Source organism: Erinaceus europaeus, chromosome 18 (genome assembly GCF_950295315.1).
Source record: "Erinaceus europaeus chromosome 18, mEriEur2.1, whole genome shotgun sequence".
In the NCBI taxonomy this organism is placed as follows: Eukaryota; Metazoa; Chordata; class Mammalia; order Eulipotyphla; family Erinaceidae; genus Erinaceus; species Erinaceus europaeus.
In genome coordinates, this window is record NC_080179.1 from 40,738,684 (window position 1) to 40,762,200 (window position 23,517).

The window sequence follows — 23,517 nt, forward strand, 5'->3', positions numbered from 1 at the left end:
GGAATGTAAATTGGTACAGCCTCTGTGTAGAGCAGTCTGGAAAACTCTCAGAAGACTAGAGATGGACCTTCCATATGACCCAGTAATTCCTCTCCTGGGATTATACCCCAAGGACTCCATAACACCCAACCAAAAAGAGGTGTGTACTCCTATGTTCATAGCAGCACAATTCATAATAGCTAAAACCTGGAAGCAACCCAGGTGCCCAACAACAGATGAGTGGCTGAGAAGGCTGTGGTATATATACACAATGGAATACTATGCAGCTATCAAGAACAATGAACCCACCTTCTCTGACCCATCTTGGACAGAGCTAGAAGGAATTATGTTAAGTGAACTAAGTCAGAAAGATAAAGATGAGTATGGGATGATCCCACTCATCAACAGAAGTTGACTAAGAAGATCTGAAAGGGAAACTAAAAGCAGAACCTGATCAAATTGTAAGTAGGGCACCAAAGTAAAAACCCAGTGGTAGACATGTAGCTTCCTGGGCCAGTGGGGGGTGGGAGTGGGCGGGAGGGATGGGTCACAGTCCTTTGGTGGTGGGAATGGTGTTTATGTACACTCCTAGCAAAATGTAGACATATAAATCAGTAGTTAATTAATATGAGAGGGGGAAATCAATTGTATGTCTCAAAGTTTCTCAAAAGACAAACTGAATCTTTTTAATATATAGGCTGTGTATTTGATATGCGGACTCTCTCAAAAGCCTAGACCAAGTAGATTAGAAGCATCCAATAGCACAGCTATATACAAGATACTGGGTACTATACAGCAAACCATAACAAAGGGACTTTTCAAAGTTAACCCAATTAACAAATAAAGTGATGATAATATTAACTATCGATTGTCTTTTTGAACCCTAAGACAGCAGGAACCTCACATCTTTACTATAGAGCCCCTACTTCCCCTAGTCCTGGAACCCTTGGATAGGGCCCACTTTCCTGTATGCATCTCCCAATCTGAACCAAATAATATTGCATCTGCCGATCACAACCTAACCAAAGCAATGATTGCCACCTCAATATGCTTCACCTCAGACTGTATCCAGAGACTTCACGTGTGGAATGACAACCCTTCAACTTCATTACTCGGGTGAGACCTTTCCTTTTATAGTACACTCTAATTTCATCTCAGGTAGTTCACTTTCTAACAAAGTCCCATAACCTAGATATACACCAGTTTCTGTGAGAGAGAGCTTATGTGCACACGTATCCATAAACTACTGCAAAATATATACCTGAAAGCAGAAGTACAATAGTGTTTGCAGTCAGCACCTCCCTAACACTTCCTCTCCACTATTCCAAGCTTGGGATCCATGATTGCTCAACAAATTGTTTGGCCTCATATGTTAACTCTCTTTTCAATCACCAGGTTCCAGATGCCACCTGGATGCTGGCTAGGCTTCCCTGGATTGAAGACCCCACCAATGTGTCCTGGAGCTCAGCTTCCCCAGAGACACACCTTACTAGGGAAAGAGAGAGGCAGACTGGGAGTATGGACCGACCAGTCAATGCCCATGCTCAGCGGGGAAGCAATTACTGAAGCCAGACCTTCTACCTTCTGCAACCCTCAAGGACCCTGGGTCCATGCTCCCAGAGTGCTAGAGAATGGGAAAGCTACCATGGGAGGGGGGGGATTATGGGGATTGGGTGGTGGGAATTGTGTGGAGTTGTACCCCTTCTACCTTATGTTTTTGTTCACTAATCCTTTCTTAAATAAAAAAATTTAAAAAAAATGGCGACTAATCCCTAGCACTGCAAAAACGGTATCGTCTGTTTTCCATCTACACCATGCCTCGGCCTCGCGTGAGCTTAATGTGCAGCGTGGCGATACGAGAATCCCAGCCAGCCTATCTTGGCGTTACTCTCGATCGCACCCTGTCATTTCACGAACATCACATAAAAACTGCAGCAAAAGTGAGCTCGAGGAATAACATCATTGCAAGACAGGCCAGCTCCTCATGGGGCGCGAGCGCTTCCACACTACCATCATCATCTCAATGAAGTAATAGGATGCATATCCTTTATTTATCAGCATACTCAAGTTTGGACCAAGACAAATCAATCTGTAATCTGATAAATGAAAACATTCATGAAAACCTTAAAATTCAAACATTCCCACTGACAACAGGTTAAAAGGGAGAAAAATTACAATGGGGAGGCAATATGTAATAATTTATATGAACAATTGATGAAGCAAGCTAAACTACTAAATAACCCTATTTTTTCATAGCGAAGATAAATTTGACATACAGCAAGAAGAGAGCATAACTTCTTCTTGAGTCAAATAGTTTTCTTGAATTACCAAGAAATGCTTTACTTTACTCCATGAAATTATTTAGCAATGATAGACACCATAGAAGGCCTATGCTTTGGTTTTTGTACAATGCCATGATGGAATACATTTTATAATATTCTTGGGCAGAGAGAATCTGTAATTGACAGAAAACTGAGATTCTAGAGATTATGGCAAACATAGCAAAGACAAAAGTAAAAACAGTTCTCAATCTGAGTAAGGACAGGAGCTTAGTGGAAGATATGGTTAAAGTTTCCCTAAAAAGTAGATGTGATAGTGAGGTAGTAGGACTAACTCTTCTATATATATCTGCATCAGTGCTAGCAGCCACTTACTAAGCAGACAATTTACTAGACACTCTTCTTGGTGTATACATAATAGCGTAGACATTTATTAATGTTCTCCAAACTCATTACCCCATGCCGTTTACAGATGAGGCATCAGTGACTTAGAGGAGTCAAATATCCTGGGAAGTTTCATCTTGTCAAGAGCAGCCTGTTTCTTCAGTTGTTCGCATCTGAACACACAAAGGGAACCTATTTCTCTGAACTTCAGTCTGAACATAACTAAAACACAACCTTAACACATGAAAGCTGCAAGAGCCTTAGTGATGTGGAATACTTATAGACAGAAGAATAAGGAACATAAGCAGAAAGAATATTTTCTAAAGCATACTTCAAGGAAATAAAGTTATGTTTTTACTACTAGAGGTTTTAAAATAGAATTTACCAGAATAGGCTTAGAGGAAGGGTTTCCCACTACCTTCTATTTTGGTACTGAAATATTGATAATCTCATTTATTCAGTAATTAAGATGTGAGATATTTTAATAAGCTGACACATACAAAGATTCTAATAAGTATACAAGATATATATATATATATATATATATATATATATATATATATATATATATATATATCAAGAAGAGAGAGAGTCCCCCTAGGACATTAGGGCTAGGGAGATAGCATAAAGGTTCTGCAAAATATTTTCATGCCTGTGGCTCTGAGGACCCACACTCAATCCTCAGTTACTACCACAAATCAGAACTGCGCAATGCTCTATATTTCTATCTGTGTCTTTTTCTCAGTATTTCTCTGTCATTAAAATAAAATAAATTAAAAATATTTTTTAAAGAAAGTATACTTTAATTAAAAATATAATAAGAACTTTAAAAGTTAAGTAAGGATGACTAAAGTCTAGCTTGGAAAGTATGAAAGTGCATTAAACATGCATAGAGAAGACAGAAGGTATTGACATTATCTAGACTACCAGGAAGTAAATAGAGAGGACAAAACCCCATCAAATGATCCTGTCCTACTTGTCTGCTTCTTGAGACTTATCTTAATTTTATTTCTTTATTTCTTTTTTTATTTCTTTATTGGAAAATCAATGTTTTTCATTCAACAGTAAATACAATAGTTTGTACATGCATAACATTCCCCAGTTTCCCATATAACAATACAACCCCCACTAGGTCCTCTGTCATCCTTCTTGGACCTGTATTCTCCCCAGACTTGTCTTAATTTTAATGTAACAATATTGACTCATGTGGGCCTACTCAGTAGCTCAGCTGGGTGGACTCCTGCTTTGCCACATAGGAGTAGGAGACCTAAGTTCAAGCCAGGCTACTACTGCACTGTGAGATGGTCCATTGTTCTAGTATACTTGACTGTATGTCTTTGTTTCTGTCTACTTCTCTTTATAAATAAATAAATAAATAAATAAATAAATAAACAATAAATGTCAGCCCAAAGCTGCAAAATTCTAATGGCAACAATAACAACAACAAATTCTCAGTGGAATGGACTCCAGTGAGAACTGTTTACAGATAAGAGTGGAAGATGCATAAAGTGCCCAGGGGAAGCTGACTGCACACTTGCTCTGCTTTCCTGAAGAAATGTGTCGCCTAATAGTATGCTCTTTCTAGACTTAGGGATTTCCTGTAAAGAAGTCTCCGCAGAATAGAGCTACATCAGAAGCAGAAGCAGATCTGTCAGAGTTTTACTATTATAAAAACATCATCATCAACAAACACCACCACCCTAGGAGCTGGGTTGTGACAAACTCAGAGCAAAGAAGATGATATTCACAAAGATCAGGGTTCAAAACCCTGGACTCTACCTGCAAAGTGTATGGAGTAGTGCTGTAGGGGTCTTTCTATCCCGCTCCCATTTATCTATGTCTCTATACATAAATCAAGAGAGAGGGTAAAATATAGTCACTGGGAGAAATGGATTCTTTGTGTAGGCACTGAACTCCATGGATACACCTAGGGGCAAAAATAATAAATACAATAAAATAAGTCTATTATTGACTTTAATGCTATGGGTCTTTCTGTGCAAGCATGCAATACAATAAGCTTGGGAAACAGGAGAAGCAACTGATCTGAGGACACAAAAGAATAAGGATGTGTTAGAGAGTAAAACAATTGCTAAAAAAAAAGGGACAGAAGGGCCTCAATGGAATACATGGAAGATGAGTTGACACCTTTGTTGTAGGTATGACATAGCCATACACTATTCAAAAAGAAGTAGAAAAAAAATTACAGTCTTGCAAACTAACACTACTTCAAAAAAATACACTAAAATAAAAAAATGAGTAATAAGATTATCACATGAAGTAATAATATAAGCAAATGCTTTGTTTCTGGATGAATATTGTATTTAAAAATAAAGCAAACAAACAAACCAAAAAAACCTCCCAGAAGTGACAGCTATCATCAAGAGATGCAGTAACAAGAGAATCTAGATATGCCAGAGGTTCTGAAATAAGAAGCACACACCTTTACAGATATTCAGGTTTTGTTTCTTTCTTTAATGTAAGGGAAAGAGTGGAAGACCTTTTCTCCTTGGTCTAATGATTTTCTGCAACTGTTCTAAAAGGCATTATTTGTGCAAGTGTCTGTTCACGATAAAGACAGTCATCTCAGAAATAAATTCCCTCTGTGCCAGACTTTATTTTTAGTAGAGTCTCTGTGTCCATAGTTTCTCTAGGGAGCTTGTTAACACTCAGCTTTCTGGGTCCTTGTCCTCAGACATCAAAATCTCACAGTAAGGAAAATACATTTTTATAACAATTCCAAATCATTCTGATGCAGATATTCAGCTGATCACAACATGGAAAGAATATAAATATGTAACACAAGAGACACCCCTGTCACTCCATAATGGAATTTTCTGATTAATTTATACTGAAGTGGCAGTTATCAGGTGTGTTCACTCAGGAAGATATTTTGGTTTCTGACATGAACAGGTGACATCACTGCTAAGGCAGAAAGAGAATTTATTATGCCACAAACTTAGGTTTACATATAAAACTTGCAAGGGATGATTACAGCATGGGGACCCTTCCTAAATGAATAATTTTGTTATTGCTCTAAAATGACTGGCAGATTTCTCTGTGTTTAAAATCCTTTCTATATGAAAGATGGAATTCTACATTTACATTCAGTACAAACAATAGAGCAAGGGATGGCTGGCATGATTCTAGGAATCATTCAACTGTTTATCCTGAACCAAAGCATACTTCCTCCTCTAATAGAACAAGTGAAGAGAGAGCATTCCCCCCCCCCCCCTTGATGGCTGTGAGATAGGGAAGAGTCTTATAATATCTCAACCCGCCTCTGGGAATGATCTCAGCTTAAATTAGACTTTTACTACAAGGACAAATGGTAGCTCAGACTCCAAGAGCTCTTAATTTCAAACTCCTTTGTTAAGCTCTAATTATCTTATCACCTTCAAGCTACTTCAACCCTTAGCAGAGGAACCTTAAAATTTTCATTTTTCTTGGTTGAATTTCACATTTTATGAAAAAAATAGATGTTTTAAATATGCATACATTTATATGTAAAGATATATATGTACACACACACACACACACACACACACACACACACCTTTACTTTCATCTATGATAGAAAGCAGACTGCCACTAGTCTCTGGCTATTAGTGAACCCAGGGCCAGAAGCTGGGATCTCTCACATTCAAGTCCTATATTCTATGGCTCTGCTATATACACAGGCCTGAATGTCACATTTTCAAATATGCATGGTTTTAGCATCTAAAATCAACTCTAAAATAATTTGCACTGCCATTTTCAATATATAAAAGCAAGTATAGTATGAATAAGGCTGTTTGCAAACAGACCCAGATGTTAACTGCCCATGTAATTACTTACTATAGGAGCATCCGTAGGCCTCAATCCTCATGCCAATCTTTCCACTTGGATTCCACTCCAGGGGAACAAATCGAATGAACCGTGCTCTTACTGAGTGCAGTAACTTGTGGTGCATCACACTGTCAGCATTCATATTTCCTGCAAACTTCTGCAGAGAGAGAAAGAGTTCCTGTGAGGTATATGATCCCATGGAAGACCCTTCTTATACCAGAACATAAAGGACTAGCAAGTTAAAGAATAGCAGTAGAAACACATCTATGTTAATCAATAAAGTCTTTCAGAGAAAACTCCATACAAAATCTAGCACAGGTGAAACTTCTGCATTACGGGTTCACTGTTCTTTATCCTCTCTCCCTTTGTCTCTCTGTCTCTATTTTAAAAAAAAATTACCCGGAGTAGTAAAATTCTGGGCAAGGTGTGTTCTATGTATGTAATTCAGTGGCCTTAAGAATATTCATATGGTTTTGGTACTGTCATAACTATCCCTTTCTAGAAGTTTCTCAACATTTTCGCCATACCTAATCTTTTCATGTTTTTTAGTCTCAATCTTCACCATTCTGCATTCACTGTTGGAGATAAAGACAAGGTGGGGGACACCAGTTGCATCCTCCAGTATGTTATGTGTATACGAATACATAGCATCCTTCCAGGTAAACTTCACCTGTGGGCTCCCAAAGATGCCTATGCCCTAAAATAGCGTTTCAGCTAGCTCACTGACTAGCTCGTTTCATTAAGAATCTTCACAGTTCATCTTATCTAAATGAAATACACACAGTAAAAACCGCTTTCTAGTTTTCTATCAATCTCAACCAGTAAAAAAGGAGAACCTTTATTTATTGTTTTTTACACTTGCCTATAGTCAAAGTGTCTAAGTCATAGTGGTTTCTCAAATAAAGAAAAATCCAAGTGGGAGTTGGGTGGTAGTGCACCAGGTTAAGCGGAGGTGGTGCAAAGTACAAGGGCCCATATAAGGATACAGATTTGAGCTCCCGGCTCCCCACCTGCAGGGGAGTCGCTTCACAAGAGGTGAAGCAGGTTTGCAGGTGTCTTATATTTCTCTCCCGCTCTCTGTCTTCCCCTCCTCTCTCCATTTCTCTCTGTCCTATCTAACAACAAGGACATCAGTAACTACAACAGTAAAACAACAAAGGCAACAAAATGGAATAAATAAATAAATAAATATTTAAAAAGGAAAAATCCAAGCAATTTTTAAAATCTATTCAAGAGAATCCATTTCCAAAGATTCAGATGTCAACTATGATTGTAACCTAACAACATGAATGTACAATCAGTCAAGCAATCTGGCTTTTCTACAGCATCAAGACACCCGCTGTCAATAAGTATGACATTAGACAACTGATAGAACCACTATAATCACAGAGTAGCTTATGAAGATGACACTTTCAACTTTGCAGTTACACTTGGCACAAAAACTCATGTAAAATGAGCTGATAATTGTGAAATTTCTCAAAGTTCAAGTTCAACATTCTCGTTTACACATTTGTCAAAAATTGTGCCATCTTCCCTTCATGGGGGGGGGGGGACTTGATATTTTAAAGTATTTAATTACTTGGATAACAAATCTCTTCAAATTTAAAAAAAAAAAGGTCAGAAGTTGAGAGGAAATGGGATGAGACAGCTGAACAGACAGAGATAGCTGCAACACTATGAAGCTACCCCCACACATTGTGGGAACTGAGGGCTCGAGCCTGAGTCCTTACACTATTGCATCCACTGGGAGACCCAGCGTCAGGACTCAACAAAGCCTTTATTTGGCAGTTGCTTATTCACTTAGCTTCTGCTTTCAACTTAGCAACTGTCATAGGTATACAACTTTTAAGTCTGCTGACCACTCAAGAAAGACTTTTTCTTCTAGAGTTTAGACTTAGCCAATGTACTTGTATTCATGCTTCTTTGATATTCCTGTACATAAATGAGTGTGATTGGGGACAGTTCTTGAATCCTTATTGCTTTTAGTGAGGTGAAGAAATTTCACGTATTTCTATAACCAAGCAGGTGAGCCTTACATTTAATACTCTGGATTCCTCTTAATCATACATGATACATCCTGGCATGCAAATTCCGTTGGTCTACAACACCACTCAACTAATCCAACTTTGAGTAAGATGTTATCAGTACTGAAGGTGATACCATCTCTTAAATTCAATGTAATTTGTAAAAATAAATATATATTAAATGATAATGAAATCCTGATCATATAATCTGAGGTAATATATAATTTGTGAACTGGGAATTTTTTTAAAGGATCCATTAATTCAAGCAGTGTGTGCTCAGATAAGGAAATACTGGTATCTCAACAAAGAGAACAATGTCTTGACATAATTATGTAACACTGCACAAGTAACTTGAACTTTTGGAGTCTTGCTGTAATGCCCTTGGGATCTCAAAGATTCAGTCTTACAATTACAGGATTATAACATTCCCAGCTACAGTCTTCTGGATTCAGTGCCAAGAAGAGTCAAGGTCCTCAAGTCTTAATATTTCACAACTTACAAAGCATGGCTCCTACAACTAACATTCTAAAATCATCTTGGGTTAAATAGAAACAGAATAATTCTGCTGGAAAACTCTTCCAAAGTTCATCAGTTCATCTTTTGAAAAAAATAATAAACACTAATTAATAACAATTAAATAATAATTAAGGAAGCCTTAGATTGTAAAGAGAAACAATTTTTATAGTGTCAGATTCCCAAGTCCTGTTAGAGTCATAAATTCTACTATTCACTCAAGTTGGGAAGCTAGTAAAGTGGTAGCATATGAGACTTGCAATACCTTAGTTTTCAGAGGTCACAGGTTCAATCTCTGGCACCACCCACCATATGATAGATCTCTCTTTCAGATATCTGTCTCTCTATTTCTTGCTCACATACTTGTAAGCAAATCTTTTAAAAATATTACCTTTAAAAGAAAACCAATCAATCAATACAACACACTCAAAGTCATTTCAACTGCTGAAGATATTGGGTTATGAGAAAAGTCATGAAGCATTTTTGCATAGAAAAACAATACCTAAAATGCCTCATAACTTTTCTGATAACACAATAATAATAAAGTATCATTTTGATTGACAGTTGACTTCTTATATGAATTATCAAGTGCTAAAAATGAGAATCAGCCATTTTATCATTCCACATTCAGCAAAATCTCTTCAGATTTGAAGAAAAGGGCCAGCAAAATACTTTACCTGAGAAAGCAATTGCTTTGTCATGTGCAATACTTAAGTGAAGCCCAGTCTCCAATGGACTGGGAGAAGATTAGATGATTTGGTGCTTTCCTTCTCTCTCCCTCTATCTCTGTTTCTAAATTTCTTTCTGTCTGAAAATATCAGTATTTAGTGGTGAAACCAGAGTATAATAAAAACAAACAAAATATCTGAAGAAAAAATATATATTTATTTGAAGAAACTGAGATAAGCCTACTACTACTCCACTGCTAAGAATTGTTAAAAGTTTCACAAACTTAGCAAGCTGACATACCAAATTTTGCAAGCATGGGAAGGAATTAAGTGTACTCAGAGTGGTCAATATGTAGATACATATTGAATTTTTTATTTTTTACTAGACATTAAAAATCAATAAAAATGGGCCAGGTCACACCTTGTTGACCACACATGTTACAATGTACAAGGACCTAGGTTCAATACTCCATCCCCACCTGCTGGGGGGCAGTGGTGGGCTCTTAAGTGATAAAGCAGTGCTGTAATTTTCTCTCTAGTTCTCTCTCTCTCTCTCTCTCTCTCATCAGAGCACTGCTCAGCTCTGGTTTACAGTGGTGCATGGGACTGAAACTGGGACTATGTAGCCTCTCAGGCATAAGAGTCTCTGCATAATCATTATGTTACCTATCCTTACCCTCCCCTTCCTCTATCTTCCCCTTCCTTTGATTTCTCTATGTCTCTATCCAATAAATAAATAAATATTTAAGTAAATAAATAGTCAAAGGAAAATGAATAATGCATAAGGATATTTAAATCACATAAATGGAATTCAGGTTAAATAGAATCACATGATTGTAGTAATAACCCTAGCATTATATTAAAAAATCATATGACATCACTTTGAAATAAAGCATGGTAACTTAAGGAAACATAAATAAAAAATTAAGCCAAATGAACCACCACCAATAAAAGAAAGAGGATGATGTGTTGAAAATAACACATAATAGCAACAACAACCTTGAGTGAACATAAAATAAGAAATTAGAAACAGTAATAAGTAACAGGAGAAAAGCAATACCAAAAAAAAAAAAAATCCCAGATAGTCCAGCTAAATATACTAATTGATAACTAAAAGACTATTGGAGGGGCCAGGTGGTGGCACACCTGGTTAAGTGCCCAAATTATGGTACACAGACTCAGGGATTCAAGTCCCTCGTCCCCACCTGTAAGGGAAAGAAAGGCTGCAGAGTGGTGAAGCAGGGCTGCGGGTGTCTCTCTGTCTCTTTTCTGCTCCATCATCTATCTTCTCAATTTCTCTTTTTCTATCCAATAAGTAGGTAGCTATTTTCAAAAAAAAAAAAAGACAAAAAATGACTGGATAAATATTCAGTGGAAAGAAAATTAAAAGGAAGAATTTTTCAGGGTTCATAAAACAAAAGCAAGACCCATCTATGCACTTTCTATATGATGTTCTTTAATAATAGAGACACTGCCTGCTTGTAACTGAAGGATAGTAACTTGCATTATGAGTTAATTGAAGACATAGAAGTCTTGAAGTACCCTATATCCAAAGGACAAAATAGACTGTATTACAAAATACAAGGCATGCTCCAAAATAAAAAAAAAATAGACTAAATCTCAATTGTATTTGTATTTATATTATATCTTCAATGATTTTTAACAGATAGGGAAAAAAAATCAGTGATATAGATTGAAAAAACACTATCAGTTAAATTTGCCTAAACTCATGTTCATAGATTATTCTACTAGGCAGCTGAGGATTACATATTATTTATAGGTTCACAGAAGACATTATGTAAGAGAGAATATCACACAAAATAAAGTCTGAATAAATGATAGCATATTTTACAACAATTAAATCGAATTAAATTGGGAGCTAACAATTTATGTGGAAAATTTTCAAATATTGGAAGCTAATAAACAAGTTTCTTAATAAGCCTTAACTCAAAGAGGAAATTATAGTGGAATTAGAACATAGCCTAAGTTGGATGACATTAGATAAATAAAATAAAAAATGGAAATATATGCAAAAACACTGTCCAAAAAATATGACATCAAAAGGCTTTCTATAAGATAACAAAAATATAGAGTTAAAAATATCACACAAGAGCCTTCAGGGAATACCCCCCAACACTTCATCTGCACTATTCCAGTCTTTAGGTCCATGACTGTTCAACAATTTGTTTAGCTTTGTATTTTAACTCTCTTTTCAGCCACCAGATTCCGGATTGCCAGCACGATGCCGACCAGACTTCCCTGGACAGATGACCCTACCAATGTGTACTGGAGCTCCACTTCCCCAGAGCCCCACCCTATTAGGGAAAGAGAGAGGCAGACTGGGAGTATGGATCGACCTGTCAACACCCATGTTCAGCCGGGAAGCAATTACAGAAGCCAGACCTTCCACCTTCTGCATCCCACAACAACCCTGGGTCCATGCTCCCAGAGGGATAGAGAATGGGAAAGCTAGTGGGGAGGGGACGGGATATAGAGATTGGGTGGCGGGAATTGTGTGGAATTGTACCCACCCATCCTATGATTTTGTTAATGTCTCCTTTCTTAAATTAAAAAAAAAAGATACCAAAAATATAAAGTTGAAAATCTAAGCTTCATGTATAAATTAAACTCAAGACTTGTTAGTAGATTAGACTACTATTTAGCTACAAAAAAATAAAAACTAATGATACCCACAAAACATGCTGAATAGATTATCTGCCATTGAAAGTGCATACTCAGGGACAAATAGTGATGCATCTGGTTGAGCGTACCCACTACAATGCACAAGTTCCTGGGTTCAAGCCCCTGGCCCACACCTGCAAGGGGAAAATTCACAAGTAGTGAATCAGGGCTGTAGATGTCTCTTTGTCTCTCAACCTGTCTCCGCTCTTAATTCCTCTCTGATTCTACCCAAATAAGTAAGTAAATTTAAAAAAAAAAAGAATGAAAATAGATACACAGTCATTCCATGAGCATGAAACTCTAGGAGAGGCAAAGTTAAATTCTGGTAATAGATATAAGTAATTTTTAAATTAATTGTATTTATTTATTTATTTATTTTTACCAGAGCACTGCTCAGCTCTGGCTTATGGTGGTGCGGGGGATTGAATCTGGGACTTCAAAGCCTGAGGCATGAGAGTATGTTTGTATAACCATTATGCTATCTACCTTCTGCCCCAGATATAAGTAATTTTCTTGTTAACAGATAGAAGAAAATAATGCAAAGACAATTCACTAATCTGTCCAGTCATTGTATCATAATATATGAGGCAGAATGTCTGTTATAACTGAATTTTAAATGTAAGATAAATAATTTTGGAAAAATTTTCAAAGACTGAGTACATAATAAAAGCAAAAGAGGGGCCATGTACTGGCACACCTGGTTGAATGCACATGTTACAGTGGTCAAGGGCATGGGTTTGAGCCCCCGGTCCCCACCTACAGGGGAAAGCTTTAGGAGTGGTACAGCAGGGCTGCAAGTGTCTCTCTGTCTCTATGCCTCTCTATCTCTCCCTTTTCTCTAGATTTCTGGCTGTCTCTATCTGATAAATAAATATAGATAATAATAAAAAAATTAAAAGAGAAAATATTTAAAAATAAAAGCAAAAGAGAGGAAGAGATGAGGATGGGCCCTCATCCCAACCACCTTGATAGTTCTCACTGTCATTTCCAGCAAAATACCTGAATACCAAGAACCTTGAAGATAGAGATTGTGTCTTTCTTTAAAAAATGGAATGTCCATTCATGGAGTGAACAAAAAATAAGAAAGTTTTCAAAGGAGGGGATTGGATACAGAGTTCTGGTGGTGGGAATTATATTGAATTGTACCCCTCTTATCCCATCATCTTGTAAGTACTTCCATTTTATAAACAAACAAACAAATAAATAAATAAAACCGTAATGTCTAGCTCAATGCAAGCTTACCTGCTTCTCTTCTTCTACCTCTCTCTCTCAACTTCTTTCTCTCTCCCCCCTCCCCAATCTGGGTTTTTTGCTGCAGTGTTCCACTGCCTCTGGCGATTAGTATATGTTTCCCTTTAATCACAGAGAAAATCAGAAAGGAGGGAGTCGGGCAGTAGTGCAGCAGGTTAAGCGCAGGTGGCACAAAGCACTAGGACTGGTGTAAGGATCCTGGTTCAAGCCCCTGGCTCCCCACCTGCCGGCCAGTTGTTTGACAAGTGGTAAAGCAGGTCTGCATGTGTCTTTCTCTCCCCCTCTCTGTCTTTCCCTCCTCTCTCCATTTCTCTTTGTCCGATCCAACAATGACATCAATAATAAGAACTAAAACAATAAAACAGCAAGGGCAACAAAAGGGAATAAATAAATAAATAATAAATAAATAATAGAAAGGGTTGGTGGGAAGCTGATTCCATAGCACCACTCATCATCCCACCTCTTGTGAAGCTTCTCCATGTGCATGAAGCTCTTTGGTGCTGGAGACTCAAATCTACTTCTTAGCACTTGGAAAAGTGAACACTCAACATACAGGTCGGGTCAGCAATTTCTAAGCACTTATTGATTGATTGATTGTTTATATTTTATTTTATTTTATTTTTTACCAGAGCACTACTCAGCTCTGGTTTACAGGGGACTGAACCTGGGACTTTGGAGCATCAGGAATGAGAGTCTCTTTTCATAAACATTATGCTCTCTAACCCTGCCCTGAACATGGTTTTTCTTAAAGGTAAATTGAAATTTAATTCAGTAAATTAGGCCCAAACTGTGCAGTTAATTCAAAATCAGTGAATTACACACACACACACACACACACACACACACACACTGTCCTAATATTAATCTTGATTTCACAGATTTGAGTGACTTGCTACAAACTGAGCAAATGAACAATCATGGAACATATGGAACATACCATTTGGAATGTGAGCTTTTTTTTTACCAAGAAAACAATGGAAAGGAGCCTTGTGATGGTGCACCTGGTTAAGCGCTCACATTAAAGTGCACAAGGGTCCAGGTTCAAGCTCCTGATTTCCACCTGCATGGGGAAAGCTTCACAAATGGTGAATCAGGGCTGCAGGTTCTCCTCTGTCTCTCTCCCTATGTCCCCCTCCCCTCTCAGTTTATCTGTCTTTATCCAATAGTAAATAAATAATATTAGAAAAGAAATGTTAAAAATATAATTCCATGGGTAGTTGTAAATCTTACAGTAAATATTCTGTTGTAAATATATTTATTGTACATAATAAACCCTCATTAATATATGAAATATTCTTAGTGCAAAAGACATTGTTCTACAGCTAATCATTGTGCCAAAATTACTTTTGGGAAGACTGGACTCTAAAAAAGTTACTTTCTGAGAAGCCTCTAGCTTCATAAATCCATATATCAATCATGCTTAACCTTTCTGAATAAAGAAGAGAAAATGAGTGCAAACTGAAGCTAAGGAAAGATGGACAGCATTAGAAATAGCTGCTTTCCTTCTTGAATAAGATGCATTTAGTGAGGCAGAGGATAACTAACATGCAAAATTCAGACTAAAACTGATAAATCCATTGAGCCTGTAAGTGTCAAACTGCTATCCATAGCTCTGTGCCTAGGTGGAATTTCAATAGACAGTTACAGAAAATAAAATGAAATGGATAGGAGGTAGGTACTGGCTGCTATTAATAATTGGCAAAGATCCTTAAAAGAAAGATATTCAAGAAGTAAAAGATAGAGTTAACTGTTGAGTTTTTTCCCTCTTCTTTTATTCTTTCCTGTTCACCTATTACTATTACAACTGCATACACAGCATACTTGTAATTGCACAGAAGTAACTAATAAGTCTAAGACCAAGCTGATTAGATTTTCAGATAACAATAGCACTGTCATTTTAGTTTCATCATGACCTTTGACAAGGGTATGACTGCCCCACGCCACTCTCAAACACCTAGAGGTTATTGATAATTAGTAGAGCGACATGGCAGTAGCTTGAACATTTCTTCACAAACTAGAGGACAACTGCCATTCTCATTTGCATTGGCTACAAGCTGAATGGGGTTCTCAGGTGTGGGGTTGCTAACGTCCTTTCCTCTCATTCAGGAGCTCTGTGCTTTTATTTTTTCTGGACTGTGTTGACAATATCACTGAAGAACTATTTGCATCTTGACTTCTCTGTCTCTGGAGATAGGAGATGTCCTCTAGTAGAGATGAACACTTCTTGCTTCCCAGCCCTGTGGTACAACCTATATTACACTTGTGTTCATGTGCAGCCTATGCTCAGATGACATTTTGCTCCTAATCTCTCTTGCTTGAGTTTAACTGACAGTCCTCCTCTAAGGAGGAAGATTGCCTGGAATAAACAGGTAAGAAGGCGGCCCACAGAAACCTGTGGAAACATGAAGGGGTGACAGGCAGAATTTACGCCTTTAATTTCTCTCTCTCTGTCTCTGTCTCTCTCTGTCTCTGTCTCTGTCTCTCTCTCTCTTTCTTTTTGCCTCCAGGGTAATCTTTGAAACTTGGTACAGGCACTATGAATCCACTGCTCTTGGTGGTCAGTTTTCTTTCTTTTTTTTTTTCTTTTCATTTTACTGGATAGGACAGAGAGAAATTGAGAGAGGAGGAATCAGGGATGGACAACTGCAAACCTGCTTTAATGCTTTTACAGTGTCCTGGGCAGGAGCTCCAACTTGGATCCTTGTGTTTATACTATGTGTGCTTAACTAGGTGTATCACTGCCCAGCCCCTAATTTTGATTTCTTTTTCACTATTGGAAACTGATATATTTTCTTATATGACATCTCAAAGGAATTTTGTTTTCATAGAAACATAAAGCATACTCTTTGACTGTTTTGTGAAACAGAGTCCTAAGTGAAGTCCAAATGTTGGCCACTTAAGCATTAGATAAATTTATTTGTGATGTCAGTTTCATCAGCCAGAAGTCTTCAAATACATGCCTGAACACCCCCGTCTAAAGCACTGTACACATCCCTGGTTATTCACAGTGAAGAGATGAGGTGGAATTCGTCTGCAAGTTATTGAGTGACCTACAAAAGACTTCAGCTAATGGCTTCAATTACATGCCTTTCACTGGGGCTGCCAGCACCTGTGTGAACAGGTGACACTTCAGGGACAACACAGAATGGCCATTGAAAACCTGAGTTTCTACATTCCTTTCTCCACCTGTACTAACTAATCCCACATACCATTTCTTCAGCATGCTCCTAGTGTGATGAATGGGTAGTCACTAAGCAACTCTGCAGAAAAACTGTTCCATCAGTAGCTCGGACACAAAGAGAGATCATTTGACTACTAAGATCTTATCTACTCTATTCTTACCTTTAGGTTCCTAATGATTAAATAATTTGTTCTGCTTTATAACTTAATGGTTTTTCAGAAACCAAGTTTCAGATACTACCATGACACCAACCTGCCAACCTCACCGGTGTGTTCTGGAACCCCACCTCCCCAGAGTCCTGTACCATTAGGAAATGATAGAAACAGCTTGGAGGTGTGGATCCACCAACCAACCCCCATGTCCAGCAGAGAAGCAATTACAGAAGCCTGACCTCCCACCTTCTGCACACAATAAAGAATCTGAGTCCATACTCCCAGAAGGATAAACAATGGGGAAGAAGCTTCCAATGGAAGGGAGGGGATGAGGATTCTGGTGGTGGGAACTTGTACTCTTCTTATCCTATGGTCTTGTAAATCAATATTAAATCAATCAATCAGTCAATAAAAAAGTTAGATGGAACAGAAAAGGCCATTAATCTCCTAATACACTATTTTATGTATTTATTTTGATTTTCCTATGATAGGGACAGAGAGAAATAGGGCAACAGAGGATAAAGGACACCTGAAACTGCAGACTGCCTCACTGTTCTAGAAGTTCCCTGCTCCTCACCTCCCCCATAAGTAGGCATGGGGGGGGAGCTTGAACCTGGATCCTTATGTCTAGTAACTCCTGCACTTTATCACCATCTGGCTTTACTGGAATGGGCACTTCAGAGAACCACTACCTAGCACTCCTAACATACTACTTTATATACCTTAAAGATTCTAAGCAACACAACTTACCTCTACCAATTTATAACTTTAATAACTACCATCATGGACTGAAAGAAGTTAAAGTTGCCCAAAACTTTCTGCATTGTGACCTGAGAGGTGACACAGTGTAGCACATTCAAACCTGAGGTCCTGAGTTCAATTCTTTTAACTGTGTATGCCACAGTTATGCTCTTCCTTTCTCATCAATAGATAAATGTCAAATTCTTATATCAACAGTAAACTTGCATATTTAAACAGGTATATCAGTCATGTCTTCTATTGTACCACATCTGAGGTTTTTATTTTTATTTTTGTCTTTTTTTACTAGGAAAAAAATTTGTTCAACAAATAATATAGAAATTATGACCCCACCTCTTTTTTGTTCACAAGTGGTGAAGCAGGTTTGCAGGTGTCCCTTTGTCTCTTTCCCTCCTCTTTTGTCCTATTTCTGTCCCTCTCTGTGTAACCCTTCAATCTCAATTTCTGTCTCTATCCAATAAATAAAATACTAAAAGTCTGTGAAAATATGGATATTAATTCTTTGTTAAATGGAAAGGTGGTATTTTTTTAATGTGGGTTCGAGCCCCCAGTCCCCACCTGCAGGAAGAAAGCTCACAAGTGGTAAAGCAGTAATCCAGGTGTCTATCTCTCTCATTCCCTCTATCCTCTTTTTTTATTTTTGGGTGAATCTATCAAATAAATAAAGATAATAAAAAATTAAAAAATAGACACTTAAAATATTTATTTTAAAATATGTATATGAATCTGACATCAAACTCCTTCTTTGCTGTTGATGTACTTGTTATGAGTTATTTTATTTGTGTGACTACTGCTATGTTAAGCACCAGGATAATAAAGCAACTGTTGACAACAGAGCCAGATATTTATGTCTCCATGTCTGTGCTGAGAGCTATAACACTGACATGTATGGCAGCCTGGCCATATGGTGAATGGGAAGGAAAAACTGAAATGTCCATTTAGTAAAATCAGAAATTTTTCATTTCACTAAAGCAAAAAGAAACAATGCCTTTGTCCTTCAATTTCTAAATAAATAAATAATTAGAAATCTATCTGTACTTTTTCTCTTTGGTACTGGAGTTGACAGGAGTCCCTGTCCTCATATTCCACAGCCTTGTCGTCAAGGAGACACATTGCAGTAAGGGCTAGAGCTGGAGCTAGAAAGTCCTTCGCTATTGTATTTAGGGTAAAGACATAGAGAAAAGAAAAGTTACAGGGCTGGGCGGTGGTTCAGTGGGTTAAGTGCACATGATGTGAACACAAGGACCAGCTTAAGGATCCCAGTTCAAGGCTCTGGCTCACCACCTGCATGGGAATTGCTTCATAAGCAGTGAAGCAGGTTTGCAGGTGTCTATCTTCCCTTCACCCCATCTTCCCCTCCTTTCTCGATTTCTCTCTCTCCTATCCAACAATGACAATAATAACAACAACAATTAAAACAGTAAACGTAAAACAACAAGGGCAACAAAAGGAAAAAAGTAGCCTCCAGGAGTAGTGAGTTTGTAGTGTAGGTATCTAATCCCAGCATCCTAGTGATAACCCCAGAGGCAAAAAAAAAAAAAGGAAATCTAAACCTAAAGACAGATAACCAAGTTCATGAGTTTTATGTACAATGCTATGACTTTAGTAGATGTTGGACCCAAATGTTCCCCTTGTCACACAATCTGCCCTTCTGTCATGCTTTGTGTTCCTTCCTAAGCCCAGAACTACCCAAAATATTAGACATGTAAGTTTATCTACTAGTCTGTCCCTCTTCATAGCACTGCAAAGCCCATGAAAGCAGAATCTTTTTGTCATTAGAAGTCTACTGCACTATCCATTGCACCAAAGAGCCACCTGAAAACAGAATCTTACAGAATCATCATGAAGAAGTACTTTACAAATGTTACTGGATAACTGAAACATGCCCTATGTTTTTTTTTTCCATTTTATAGCTCTTTTTTTTGTTCACAGAGATCTTAGATGTTTTTCTCCATAAAATATGAATATAATGTAAAAATGGGAGCATTTCATATTCACAGCAGCTTGTGAACAATGAGTTACAAGAAAGGATGTCAATGAAATAGTTCAAGGAGAAAATAAAAATCACTACATATTACAGATCTTTGTATTATCACATCTGCCATTAATGCTTTCCAATCCAAGACAGAAGCAATTTAAGGAAGAAAATAAATGATAAAAGTCATATATATATATATATATATGATTAGACTATTTACTGTAATTTCTTTAGTTCTTTCTACTTGCTTTCCAAGATTATTAGGACTAATCTAATCACAGTGGAAAATTGATCACTTTTACTTTGAGGTATATAGTTGCCCCTAATTCTAATTTATGGGTACTTGTATACATGTCCCCAGTGTTCTAAGTCTTTGCCTATATGTAGAGTCTGTAATTTTGTTAGAAAGTGTGTCATTTGAAATGGAACTATGTGGTCCCATGTGTTAGAAAGGGCTCACCAGATTATTGCAGTTGGAAGGTTGACATCTTAGGCTTGGAGTCTCTGGATACAACCTGAAGTGATGTCTATGGCAGCCTAAGGTGGCCTGGTGGCACTGGCTGCATGATTTAGTTGAGGGCAGCAGAGGCAGTGTTACAGGGTAAGGGATCAAGAGAAGAGGCATCAAGAAATACAAACTACTCATGACCAAAGAATGTGAGCTCAGATCTACAGAGATGCAGAGGTCACATAGGATCCTAAGCTGAATATAGGCCCCAGATCAGATCAAATCAATGAGGTTTACATTCAATAATATTTATACACCTTTCCCATATTTGGGAGCTTACTCTCTTCCCTGATCCAGATTTCTGTTCCTGTTTCCAGCCATGACATCATCTTCCCAGACAATAACTTGGATCGACCCGCATATCAGAGGTCAGGCTCAGGAAAAAAAAGAAAAAAAGTATACTCATGAGCTCTTTGGAAAAAAAGCTAAAATAGGACTACTAACTACCTACAAAATATAGACCTCCAAACTCTTCAAACTCTTCATGTGAACTATTCCAGCCTTTAGTTTCATTATTAGTCAACGATTTGTTTGGCTCTATATGTTAACTCTTTTTTTTTTTTTCAGCCACCAGGTTCCAAATTCTACCATGATGCCAACCGGACTTCCCTGAGCAAATGACCCCACCAATGTGTCCTGGAGCCCCACTTCCTCAGAGTCCTGCCCCACTAGGGAAAGAGAGAGAGACAGGCTGGGAGTATGGATCCACCTGTCAACACCCATGTTCAACGGGAAAGCAATTACAGAAGCCAGACCTTCCATCTTCTGCATCCCACAATCACCTTGGGTCCATACTCCAGAGGGATAAAGAATAGCTATCAGGGGAAGGGAGAGGATACAGAGTTCTGGTGGTGGTAACTCTGTGGAGTTGTACCCCTCTTATCCTATGGTTTTGTCAGTGTTTCCTTTTTATAAATAATTTTTTTTAAAAAAAAGAAATACAAGCAAAGTCCTGGAGGTTCCAGGACTCACAGAAATAATAACTTTAAGGAGAATGGGGAAGATTCTATGCAGTCTTAGAGTTTAAGATGGCAATAGGTTATGATTATTATAACCAAATTACTTGGGATTTTTTTTAATAGAACACTTTTGAGCTCTGGCTTATGGTGGTGCAGGGGATTGAACCTGGGACTTTGGAGTCTCAGGCATGCGAGTCTGTTTACATAAACATTTAGCTATCTACCTCTGCCTGGGAACTTTGTTTACTTTGAAAATAACAACGTTAGGATTTACTGTAGTATACTTGACCTCACCGCCATTTATATAACTTAACGTTTCTACTAAGTATTTTAGATACTGTAAGAACCAGATGATTGACCTTTCTGGTCTAAGGTTGTAGGTAACTCAGTATTTGAAGAAAAAAAAAGTTATTTTTAGAAATGCTTTAAAATAGGGGAGCAGGTGGTAGCTCACCTGGTTGAGTGCACATGTTACAATGCACAAGGACCTGGGTTCAAGTCTGCCGGTCCCCACCTGCAGGGGGAAAGCTTTACAAGTGGTGAAGCTGTGTTTAGGGTATCTCTCTGTCTCTCTCTGTCACCTCCTCCCTCTCGATTTCTGGCTGTCTATCCAATAAATAAAATAAATGAAATTTAGGCAGTGAATGATCTTGAGACATGTCTAATTTATTTATTCCCTGACATATTGAATAATGATTTATAAGGTTATAAGTTAATAGGAGTGTAGTTTAATATTGTTCCCACCACCAAAGGTCTGTGTCCCTACCCCTATTTCCTGCAGTGGACCTGAAAATATACTCTTCCCCCAGAATCTTTTACTTTGTTGTAATACTCCAAACCCAGTTCAAGTTCTGCTTTGTGTTTCCATTTCTGTTCTTATTTCTCAACTTCTATCTATGAATGAGATCATCCCATATTTAACCTTCTCTTTCTGGCTGATCTCACTTAAAAGGATTATTTCAAACTCCATCCAAGATGAGATAAAGGAGGTAAATTCCTTATTCTTAATAGCTGAATAGTATTTTGTTGTACAAACATACAACAGCTTTCCAAGTCACTCATCTGTTATTGGACACTTAGGTTGCTTCAAGGTTTTGGCTATTACAAATTTTGCTCCTATGAACATAGATATACAGATATCTTTTTTTATGGGTAATCCAATATTTACTACTTAACTTTCCTCAGTCACTCTATCTACTGAAATAACTACACAACAGTAAGTATTTGAGATGTATCTCCTCATCTCTTCTTACAGCACCAACATTATTGTCACCCCTTGATAATCTTTAGAAAAAACACTGTATACAATTGGCCAAGAGATAAAGTGGCAAACAATGTTTATCAACTAATGAACAACTACTATCCCTATGACAACCTCTGTAAGAACCATCAAGCAAGTAAATGCAGTTAAATTTAAGATTAACTTAGACCCCACTAAAATCCTAGGTTTATTTCCTCAATAACTTGAGGCCAGAGCCCAAAAACCTAATATTGGTTTGGATACTACCAATGACACTCAGCACTTTAATATCTGGGAGAAAGTCTAAGCTCATGAGAGTAAACAAACAAACAACAACAACAACAAAAAGAACCAGACTACAAATGCTGGAAAAGGATAAAAGACTGAATTACTCAAGTATGCCCTTTTTGGCCAACACCATGTTGCCCCATCATCTCGGGCCGAAGTGAGGGGATCCTTGGATTTCCATATAGATGTAATGGGTTTGATCAGTGTTTCCAGGAACTTCACCTCTCTAGATCCCTATCCTACTAAGGAAAGATAGAAACAGGGTGAGGGTATGGATCTGCCTGCCAAAATCCATGTCTGGTGGAGTAGCAATTAGAGTAGCCATAACTCTTACTTCTGCACTCCAAAAAATAATGCTGATCCATATTCCCAGAGGGTGAAGAATGTTGGGAAAGATGGTCATATGGTTTTGAACTCCAATTCCAATAAGACCCCAAGAACCAGAGAGAGAAGGAAAAAAAAAAAACATTCAAAAGTAGCAATACATGTAGGTGTGACTTAGAAGTGAAAAGAAGGCAGAGCCATAGAAAAGAATGAGCAAATATGTAGTGACAGAAATAATAGTCAAACCATATCCGTGACTTTGGAAAAACTACTGCAGTTTCCAATGGAGGGAATGGAAACACAGGACTCTGGTTGTAGTAAGGCTGTGGAATTATACCACTTTTGTTTCATTATATATATATAGGCAATCCCATCCAACCCAGCCTATTATAAATTATCTAGGGGATGGGCAGTAGCACAGCATGTTAAGCTCACATGGTACAAAGCATTAAGGACCGGCGTAAGTTTCCTGATTCAGTCTCCAATCTCCCCACCTGAAGGGGGGTCCCTTCACAGGCAGTGA

At 37.8% G+C, this 23,517-nt stretch overlaps 1 protein-coding gene across 2 annotated transcripts in view; it reads right to left on the reverse strand.

Moving 5' to 3' along the window:
• Positions 1–23,517, reverse strand: part of CNTNAP5 (contactin associated protein family member 5) — a 956,089-nt gene that overhangs the window by 527,588 nt on the left and 404,984 nt on the right. For both annotated transcript variants that reach the window (XM_060177957.1, XM_060177958.1), the window contains exon 4: positions 6,477–6,624. In XM_060177957.1, coding sequence (XP_060033940.1) covers positions 6,477–6,624 — 148 coding nt within the window. The remainder of the gene's footprint in view (positions 1–6,476; positions 6,625–23,517) is intronic.